This window comes from Barbus barbus (assembly GCF_936440315.1).
Source record: "Barbus barbus genome assembly, chromosome: 38".
In the NCBI taxonomy this organism is placed as follows: domain Eukaryota; kingdom Metazoa; phylum Chordata; class Actinopteri; order Cypriniformes; family Cyprinidae; genus Barbus; species Barbus barbus.
In genome coordinates, this window is record NC_136716.1 from 8,016,007 (window position 1) to 8,027,557 (window position 11,551).

General features: G+C 35.7%; 1 protein-coding gene across 1 annotated transcript in view; it reads left to right on the forward strand.

Moving 5' to 3' along the window:
• Window positions 1-11,551, forward strand: part of LOC306857857 (glutamate receptor ionotropic, delta-1-like) — a gene marked incomplete at both ends in the record, with an annotated part of 434,446 nt that overhangs the window by 304,225 nt on the left and 118,670 nt on the right. Inside the window, one exon of the mRNA XM_079398091.1 lies at window positions 3,367-3,572. Within this exon, the coding sequence (XP_079254217.1) occupies window positions 3,367-3,572 (206 nt within the window). The remainder of the gene's footprint in view (window positions 1-3,366; window positions 3,573-11,551) is intronic.

Genomic DNA, 11,551 nt, shown 5'->3' on the forward strand with positions numbered 1-11,551 from the left:
ATCAAGATATTTCAACCCAACCCTGATTTAATTATTGTTTTTTGTTTGTTTGTTTTTTTTAATCCATGAAGAGACCAAGACCAAGACAATATAAATATCTGGTCTGGTCTCAAGTAGCCACTCTGAAATAAAAATAAAAATTAATAAATAAATACATTGATTATGCGAAGAAAAAACAAACAACTATGATCACTACAACAATATTGAATATGTTACAGAGGCCGCAAGACTGGGAAACATCTGCATCTTTAGTTCATAATAGATGTTAACTTTTATTCTTCCCTAATCATAAATTAATTACTGTATGTAAATAAATAAATTCCACCTACTTCAATTTAAAAATGTAAATATAGATTATACTTAATTTTTTAAGTATAATCAAATTGGCTGTCCAAGTCATTTCAAAGTAAATGATATTAAACTAGGTCCTACACAAGGGCGAAGGTTTGCTTTTGACATTGATGGGGACATAACTTTCATGCACATTTGACTGACAGATGAACCGCACTCTCTTATTTCAGTGTTGTTTTTTATTTTGTCGATATTTCAGCTACCAGTTTGATTCGTACATTCAGTTGAACAACATTAATTTAAAGTTAAAGACTGGCCGACTGGCGACTCAGGATGCATGTTCTAAATCCTGCTGCACCACAGAGTGCCACTTACATATAGTACCATAAAATCCACATTATATTTGTCCCAAATTATTGTTAATCTTCATAATGACTTTATCCTAGGCTGGAAGATTGTGTATTTTTCCGCACAACGTTTGTCTTTCTGTCTCTAACTAATAATAGCCATAGGTCGCACTTTTTCTTACCATGTGCTTCGTTTTGTCAAACACCGTACTTCAAACTCAACGATGCACCTTTGTTTATTCCTGAAGTGAACTTTTATATTTACTGTTTTAGACTGCTGTCTTGAATTGGGTGCAATACCTGTGAGTTGTTCTAAATGCTGCGTTGCGCTTCTCGTCTGGTGTGCGACTACATACCTCCCATGGATTAAATGCGCGTCGACTTGAAAGCACGCAGTTTTCTAACGCATTTACTGTAACTTCTTAGGTATAATATCAATGGTATGACCTTTCAGATGCGTCTGAAATTACAAAAACATTTACATATATTTAATTGTTTGATCAAAATTATTGCTAGGGACAGTTTGGTAGTCGCTGGATATTGGTAGAGACACGTCCCTTGCGCCCCCCCAATTCTACGCCCCTGGTCCTACATTTTGCAGAACTAATTTGAATTTTTTGCCAAAATGTTTTCTTCTTTCCAAGGTATTTTATTATTATGTGATAAAAATATGATTTTGCCAGAATTGTGGTACAAATTTAATTCCATAGAAAAGTGTGTCTCTATGGAGTGGCAATCTCGTTCTTGTGTTCATCTTTATGTTTGTTCCTATTTCATCACTTTCTATCCTACAGCCCTTTTTTTATGCTGAGGGCAAACTCTGTGTGCGTGCATGTGTGTGTGTGTGTGTGTGTGTGTGTATGTGTGTGGACGTACACTGTGGCATTACCCATGATGACTCACACTGCCCTCAGAACAACACTAGTGGAGGCTGTTGTCAACATTGCAGGGGGGGAAATTGCTTTGATTTTTTTCTTTAAATATTGTATAAGGGGAAAAAAGAACTGAGAGGGAATGGAGTGAGGACGTCATTTGACTTCCTCTCCTCTGAGAATGATCCCTTGGAGACCATGTTTGCTGGGATTTGTTCTGTGGTTCAGTTCTTTGATTATCCTGCTCGTTATAATTTTCCCACAAGTGTCTTTGCTAAATTTCACTGGGATTTCAACAGCTGGTACTAAAGTTATGAGCTGAAGCAGATAGCACTCTCTCGCCTGTCAAATCCATCCCCCTTCACCGTGCACAAATATTTCTGCATGCAATGTAATGAAGGCTACACTAGACAGAAAACCCATCAGTTTGTACTGCAGATGAAACTGCAGAGAGAGCAGAGACAATTGTACCATAAACATCTTTGCTGATGCCCAGATGGCAGTTTTTATTTACATTTTATTTACACTTTAGATAAAAAAAAAAATGCAAGCTTTTTATTAATTTGTAGAATAACGATTGTCAAGCCATTTTGCTGTTTGTTTGTTTTTTACCATATTATTTATTTGCTTATTTATTTATGGGGAGAAAAAAAATATCAAGTGGCTATTTAGCTCATGCAAGAAGGACAAAAGGCACCATACATGCACTATATTCTGAATTGTGGGAGTAAATTCAACATCACTGACAACATCAGTCTTCCTACAACGTGTCTTTAATGTAAAACTTGGAATGGAATGGAAAACGTTCACTATAGACTTTCATTGTACATGCAAAAAAAAAAAAAAGGTTCTACCACTGGATGTTCACAATTAATTATATTATGTCAGTGAATTTGCTTCGGGTCATACATTACTTGATAATGAAATCTGTTCAGCAGGAACTGGTGTGTTAAACATGGGACACAATCTATTCTGGTGCTGAAGCAAAACAATGCTGAGCCTTTTTTATTTAATGCTTTATTTTGAGAAGAAAAATAAGTAGTTATACTTTGAATGGATCAAAACACAAACCAGTCAATGTATATGATAGCAGCAGGCAGCTCACATTTACCATTTGGTATCAGTGTACTGGGCTATGTACAGTATGTAAACCAGGCATTGAAACTTTGAAACCATTTTTGTTTTTCCTTTTCTTACACTAAAAACATCCACAAAATGATATGGAATGGGTTTAAACATTTAATCACTTTAAACAGAGTTGAAAGTACTACACTCTTATTGGTAGCTGAAATAATAAAATTTGCAAAATATTAAATAAATGAACACACAAGGATCAGGTATGTGAAGAACATTGTGAATGACAGGTGTTTCAATTCGGTGGAAATCTGTGTCGCTTGCTGCAGAATCTGTGTGAGGCTGCCATTCATTTACCCCCATAAAAGCTTTTCTTTCTGTCAATTAGTTGCTGTTGAGAGGGTGTGATGGGCAATTTGATTCCCAGGGTGAGGCACAATAGCCAGGCACAGAGCATTCAAATACTTCCTGATACTAGCAGATATACAGCAGTCGGAATAGTGTTTTAATTACTTCCCTATTATACAGCATCTTTGAGGTCTTACATCAAAATGAAGACTTTTTATAAGTGCCATCTTCTGAAGTTGACTTCATATTTTTTGTTCATTTTAAATTATACATTTCTGAAAATGTTATTGACAGTTGGAAACCTGAGAATTATATATATATATATATATATATATATATATATATATATATATATATATATATAGCCAAATAAAGCTCATTTTGACAGGCTTGAACAAGACTGATTTTAATTTCTGCATGACTTTCTCTTGCAGATATCCGTGGTCTGCAAGTCTTTCTGGACCAGACATCAAGACAGGGTTTGGATGTGTCTCTGCAGCGAGTGGATAGGAACATCAGTGGTGTGTTTTCCAGTTTGTTCACCTCCATGCGCACAGAGGAGCTCAACCGCTACAGGGACACTCTCAGGAGAGCTATCTTGCTCCTGAGCCCACGTGGAGCACAGGTCTTCATCCATCAGGTATGTGTTTAGCCACTTCTGGCAACTAGTTGTCATGTGAATGGTGTAGTTTCACAAGTTTTCTCAGTGCATTATTGATTATATGAATCTGATAAAAAACCTATGAATCATGAATCTAATTGAATTGCTGACTTTACTGCCATATAGGATGCTCATGTACAGTTTCCATAAAGAAAGTCATAACAAATTTGTCAAACTCAATTCACCAAGTTGTTTGAGACAGATCTGATCCTATTCATGATTTATCTAAAAATATATCCTGATTTTCCAAATGGAAAATGTGGGGTGACATTATTGTAATTTCCCGCCAAATGAAATTTTGTCCCTGCCTAGAGGACAACTTGAGTAAAAACTGGCTCATTATGCTCTACACAAGCTTTCACTTTTGTTGCATCCCTCCATAATGTCTGTACAAATGACCTGACAGGCCCGCACACCTTTACTGTCATTCTCCCAGCATCTGAAGTACACTCCTCCACTGATCTGAGGTCACACACATCCGTTAACATCACATATTGGCCTTAACAAGCTCTGTGGGATCTGAACTGGGATCAGTCACTCATGCTGGCGGGATGCCCATTACTGCCAAGAGCAAGAGCATGGGTTTCTCATGCATATGGATATGCCATAAAACAATGGTCAGCTTCCTGTAACCCCCCCTGCTTGTGGGTGATTTTTATTTGAAATGAGTGTCAGCTAGATTAGCCTTTGATGTTGCATCCTTTTAACTGTAAAGATGAACGAAATACAGATTAGACGTTGCAATTGGAGGGTTTCCAATTTTTAGCCAGAACAGTTCCAAAGGATAATGCATAAAATTGTACATAATATTATAAGTTTCAGCTATCAGTGTATTTCTGAGTGTGTATTTACCGGTGTGTACTACGGCTGAGCCTGTAGTCATGTTCTCCTGTCATCCGTGACAGGTTGTGGTTCCCAGCCATCAGCACACAGATGCCACTTGAGGTTTTTCCTGTTTGGTTCCTTAGCTAATAACTCACTTCTTCAGTTTACCCCACAACAGCACAGCACACCATCTCAGGACAAATAACTTGAAGTTCACTGAGCTCGGTGACTAAGTGAAGGGGCTTATTATCAATTCAGCACAGCATCTGGAAAACTGGTCATAGATTATTCTGAAACTAAAACTCTTCACATTATCATTTTCTCCTACTTTGTAATGTATTTTGTGAGGTTTCTTTGATGAGGGATGACACTTTACATTATCACTAGGTGTGAAAATTGGCCTACTTTTCCTTCATTTTGATCTTGTAAAACCAATGGAAGATTGTTCTTACTTTGGGACTGCATTTCAGTACTCTTTACTATGATGTCTGCAAACAATATAGTGCAATGTGCCTTGAATTTCATGGATAGGTAGATAGAAATGCATACACTGCCACTGACAGCAGACTCTTTCGAAAACAAGCCTGGATGTGGCAACATTTCTATAAAATTATATTACATTTATAATTGCACGTTTCATGACACTTTCAAAGTGAAATGCTCAGCAAGTGACATGACAAGCTTGTTCAGCTCGTTTTATCTGTAACTAATGAAACTAATATATGTGAATCTGGCAATGTATTCTTACATTGGTTGTGTATGTTTCTCAGCAGTTCAGAAGTGAAATGTCCGGTGAGAGGCTCTAAAAGATGAATGCTCTATAATGTACCAACAACACTAAAACTATCAGATAGCATTAACAAAAGCAAAGGTGAAATAAAAACACATTAGCTGAAGCAACCATGCCATTTTAACTTGCTTCTAAACGTTTTTGAAATATTTTACTGACTCATACCCAAGCACTCAGCGTCAAAAGTGAAACACTCCTAGGTGAGCCAGAAAAGTCATATAGAGCTGATTATGTGATGCTAACATCAATTCATCCACTGTGCTAAAGATTTTTTAAGGTCATAACGTAGTATTGTGCAAAGAAACCTCACAAATACGTTGACCAAAATAATGCACATATGGTGTGAGAAAAGTATGCATAAATGTATGTTTGGTATATGCAATTAAATTTCAGTGTTGTCTTTCTGTGCTTCTTGGAGATTATTGTAGTCTATGAAAACGAGTAAAGCAATATTTTCATTGTGGTTAGCCAAAATGAAAGTTTATTTTATTAACGCATATTGTGATAAGCTCCAGTTGTACAGTTTCCACTGATACATGTACATTTTGCTTCCATTAATTCATGTAACTGTAATGTATCCATTAGACTTTAGTTTGTAGCTCTGTTTTGTTCCTGTTCCCTGTTTCCCCATGTTAGTCCCTGATTGTCTGCAAAAAATGTGTCATATTAGTAATTTAGCCCTTTTTCTAGTGTTCTTTGTCAAGTCTTTCAAGGTGAGCTCAGATCTCTTTGGATCCTACTTTCCATTGTTTCTGAGTTCTTGGCATTACAGCAATATGTTGAATAGGGAACCGTTCTGCAAAATCTGTATCTAGCATTATGCAGAATAAGGATTTTTGCAACAAAGTTAGTCTACAATGCTCCATTTTATAATGTGAAAACCCCTAGAAGAGGATGAGCATTTGTGGCTCCAAAAAAAAAAAAATCCTTGTCTTAAGTGTAAGAAGTCACAAGTTCAAGTCTTTATTGGTTGTGGCTGATTTTGTAATTTCACTGAAAAGGCATGCGAGAGCATTTAGATAGGAGAAATTGAACACAATCGTGACAACTAGCTATAGTGTGGCACTGCTTGCCAAACATTACTGCCCTTTGTCAGCTATTATGGGGTCTGCCACTGGATGATGAGCAAGATGATGCAGAGACTTTGATCTTTAAATAGGATCTAGTATGCTTATGATGTGAAGCATCTAACAGAAGCACTATTCCATACACTAGTGAGCTGGTTAACATTTTTATTTTAAGGTTTCCTTGTTACGCACACTACATGTACTACTAGAATAGCAATAAACTATGCATTATCGCATGCAAGTAACCCTAAATCAAACCCTAATTCTACCCTAACCATATAGTAAGTACATGTATTCAATTAATATTACTCAGTAATTAAATGTTTAATTACACTGTAACAAGGACACCTTAAAATAAAGTGTAACCATGCTGTCTTGTTGTCTTTTGTTTTCATAGGCAGCATCTTCGACAGAAATGGGAACTTATAGGTGACTACATAGACAGCATTTGAGTTGGTCTCTTTTCTGTGGCTTAGCTAATGACATAAACAAACATGCTAAGCTAATGGCATGAAACTTTAATTAGCACAAAACATGAGAAACTGAATACTTAGTGAGTTATTTTTTATCAATTCATTTCAAAATGTATTTTGTCTCACAATGAATTCTGTTATGGCCATCTCCGGAAACAACAAATTACTTTATAATACCTTTCAACCAATCACAGCTTTCTGATTTTAGAGTTGGGACTATGGTTTCTTGATGCAGGATTTCTTGATGTTCCTAGAATTTGCCCTATTTGTGCAAATCACATTGTGCCAGTGTGTTCTGGCTGTTAGGCCCCGTGTTGTTCCCTATTATTCCTAAAGAAAGTGGTTGATAGCAAATACTCAAATGACTTGTGTTGCACACAAGAGGTGTAATTTGTGGCACTGCGTCATCTGCAGAGGCTGTGCTGACCAATTGAGAGTTGTTAAACAGAAGAGCGGTGAACCACGGACAGAACACCTCCTGGGTTCCTAGACATACTGCTGACAAAACTATCTCTGAGACCTTAAGTGTTGACATCTCTCTTTCTTTCAGTTGCCCACAATTTCTTTCTATCCATCCAGTGTCTCCACTTATATTCTAGGAATAGGAATATTGAATTTTGTCACACATTTTGACTTTAGTTTAGGATCTAAGTAAAGATGGGAAAACCAATCTTTCCCTATTTATTTTAGCAAAAGATTAGATTAATGGCAACAGTTAGGGCAGTGGTTCTTGGACAGAAAACTGAAAAGACTGACAAAATATGCCGATACAGAAACACATCCTCTTGGCAAAATTACAGTCAATATTTAAGCAGCAGTCATTTCACAGGACTATTTAAAGTTCTGTATTGACATGAATCCATTTTGCTGTCATGTTTTTACAGAATTTTGCCCTCTGCAGTTGACGAAAGAGATGCTTATAGATTAAATAAGACACTGGATATTGAGATGTTAATATGCCAAAGTTTCAGAAAGCTTACCTTATGTCTCTTTTTCATCTCAGCCTTTTAGTTTTGGACATAATATCAGCATTTTGAAAAAAAATATTTGATCTGTAGATATCTCCAAAGGCTTTCTATTTTTAGCACATTAAGCTTTTCTATTTTAGAACTCTTAGTTCTCATAGTTTTAGGCATCTAATAACCATGTATTGAAATATTTATAGCTCCTACTGCTTGAACACAGAATCTGATATCTGAATTTTAGAAAGTCACTACATTTTGAAGTGTCAATCCTCTTTTAACTAGCCCATGCACTTTAAGGATGTAACTGTGGTTAAATAGGTCTTTCTCTGTGATTGCCTTTTACAAACTGTTCTGTTCCTTACAAAAAAAAAAAAAAAGAAAAAAAAAAGATCAAGGCAGAAGTAGAAGACCAGTGTATTAATGTATTCCTGTACATCATTCATGAGACTGCAAGGCTTTCAAGGCTGTGTGACAAAGTTGTGATAGGGCATATTTGCTCATTTTAAATCTTGTAATCAAAGACTTTTTTCCCCCAGAGATTCTCACACTGCCTTTCAGGTCCTCAGTAAATTAGACTTCATTATTATTTTATGAATACATGTTGATTTTACTAAAAGTAAGTTAACCTTAAAAGCCCCATGAGTCATGAATTGAGAAAATAGTTTTGTGAAGTAATAGTTTCATACAGAGCCATACATGCCTCTTATGTTGATTTTAGTTTGAGAGTTCTGTAATAAATAGAAATGTACAAAGCTAGATAAAGTGAAGAAAAGTTTCCAAAAAAAAAAGTACAAAAATGAATGAGTAGTGCTGTACTCAGAATCCTGACTGTCCTGTCTCTGAAAGTATTTAACCTTGACTAAACAAGGAACACTTGGAAGTAATCAAGTGAGGAACCATGCAGAACCTTCATTCTCCTCCTATGTAGTTTGAATGAAAATATCTGAGCCATAGGTAGGCCATACTGCTTTCAGTAATGTTTTTGTGGAGAGTATTGTTTCTTGTCTCTGCCACCCTTGGTGACTGCAGTTTTGTTAAAGCCTAAAAACTCACTCTTTCTTTAGAGGCTGTTCAACTCCTCTGACTTTAAAGTTGTCATATTTCCTCCTGCACTGCTGTGTGTTGGTGTGTATGTGTGGGCCTGACCTGTTATGGGTGTCCCATCAATTCTCATTTCTCTAGGATTTCTCCTCTTTTAGTTCTATTCGCCTTCTGCTCGTAGACGTAGGGGCAGTCCCGCTGCTGCTGTCGCACCGGGAGACGGATTGAGTGGCATGAGCTATCAAGGATGATGGATGATACTCAGTAGGAAGGATGTGTTACTCCAGAGGCGTGAGAGAGAGATACTTTTCAGGTGTTGTAAGTGCCTTTGTATCACTTGTCTTCTGCTCTTGATTGCTTGAATGGGCGTGTTGAGATATTTCACAAAATAAAAGATAAGATCTGATGGGTATCAGGCAAGGTGCTTTGCAGATTAATTTAAGCAAAGTCAGAAATGGCAATGTCAACTTCATTTTTACAGTAAATTTGAGTGCTTCTTGCCTATTCGGTTAACATCCACACTCTTAAAAATAAAGATGCTTAAAAGGTTCTTCACAGCGATGCCATAGAAGAACCATTTTTGGTTCCACGAAGAACCATTCAGTCAAAGGTTCTTTAAAGAACTCTCTATTTCTTACATTTTTATAATCTGAAGAATGTTCTTTTGCCACAAATAACCTTTTGTGAAAGTTAAGCTTAATGAACTTCTTATATGTATTTAGATCTTCAAAAGTCACCCCACTGTGTCTAAACAATGCTTTTTATAAGTCAAATTTAAAAAGTGCATTTTAAATAGTCTTAAAAGAATCTTATCATTCTTTAAAGAAGTACTATTATTTTGATGTGTGAACATACTAAATCACATATATTATAGCCTAGTGTTATCTTGCATTTGTAGTCAAATTACTAAATTACAACTCCATTATTACAAATGTGTAATTGCAAATATATTTAAATACATGACTTCCTACAGAAGTGACAATTACATTATCTTTAAAGTGAGTGGAAACACAATTTATGATTTTCTGGTCTCTAGATATGGCCAAAGATACACCAAAATAGTGAAATGTTGAATAAGCTCTTCCTTATAAATTCAGAAGCCAGTCGCCATTGTGTCAATGCAGCAGCAATTATAAGCGCTGGTTGCCATAGAAATAGTGTGTGTTCTAAAACGTGCTTGAAATGCGCGTACATGCGCATTGGCTGGTTCAGCCTGAAATCACTTTTTTTTTTTTTTTTATGCTATTTGAATATAAGAAACAACATTTTTGAGACAGTTCATGTCAGATGTTGTTGCTGATTTTTTTTTTTTTTTATATTTACATGTGAGTTTGGCAAGCAGTTTTTGAGATTTCAGGATTTCTCCATTCAAGTAGATAGGACTTAGTCTTGAATACCCAAAATGCAGTAGCTGCCCGAAAGCTTTGCAAATATGATCGCCAAGTGAATAGACTTTACTTGAAAGGGACTTTGATATGGTTCAGATACTTCTTTAATGCATTTCCCTTTTTTAATGTTAAATCATTATTTTATATCTAATTACTAGAAAAATTTAAGGGCAAACAGGCAGTTGTAATTAGACTGAATACATGATTTTCATACAAGTTAAAAAAGGTCTTCAAAAGTATTATTGATATCATAATAGCAAGTAATTATTATATCATAACAATAAATCAGATGGTTTTACAATGATACTTATGCATGGTATTTATATGGTACTTCAAGGAGGTCCAAAGAATACAGTGGCACAAACATGGTACTAATGCTTACTGATGATATATTGATGATATAACAATATTCATGTACAATATTGCATTTACACTGTAAATTCACACTTAATATCTTAAATATTGTGAAACTATAGAACATGTCCACAAAACATTTAATAGTTTTTGGTACTAATTACAGCTTTGTGCTGATTCATGTTTTGATTATTTTGTTTGAAAAATGCCTTAACCTGAGTTATTAACCATCTGCAGATGGTGATCTTAATAAAGTTATTTTACTGGAAAACAAAAAGACACACATCAGGTTAGTTTACAATTAGTCTATCGTAGCCAGACCTTCAGACTGACGGCAGAAGGTCTGGGAGCCTTGAATGAGTGAGAGGCCATATAACTGACAGGTAAAGCAACCAATTTGTGCCATGTCATGTTTAGGGGTTTGTAAATGTCCCCACTATAACAGACTTGTGTGTAAATCTTTTGGTCGTATATTAAAGAGTATACACCACAAACTTTACATGCTTCACATACTTTCCAAAATCCAGTATGTAGTTTATCCTGAAAAGTGCTCAATGTCACGCTCATCACATCACCTTTGCTTCTAGATGGAACGTTAAAGAATGCGACACACTCATCTTCTGGAAATCCTGTATATTTCAACCAATCTGATGACGACTTTGAAACTCCTAAAGTGTTCCCAATTTTGTGTGCCATATGCATCAAACGTTCAGCGAACGAAATTGAAACTGAAATTGATTTAGATCAATTGCATGACCACTGAAATATAGATAGAATATATAGTGCTAGGGATTTTATAGGCATAATTTCAGACACTTCCCCGGGAACTGCAAAGCACACAAACACATACACAGAGAACAACAGTTTAACAAATTTCCATAGACAAAAAAAAAAAGTTGTCACTCCAAAAAATATATTTTGTGTGTTTTTCCAACCAAAAGGTCTTTTTATTGTCACATCAACTGCTCGCACTGATGAAAACTAAGTAAAACAAACTAAGTACTCTTTTCCGATCCTCAGATTCATAGTCTATTGGTTTCACGCTGTCATTAATC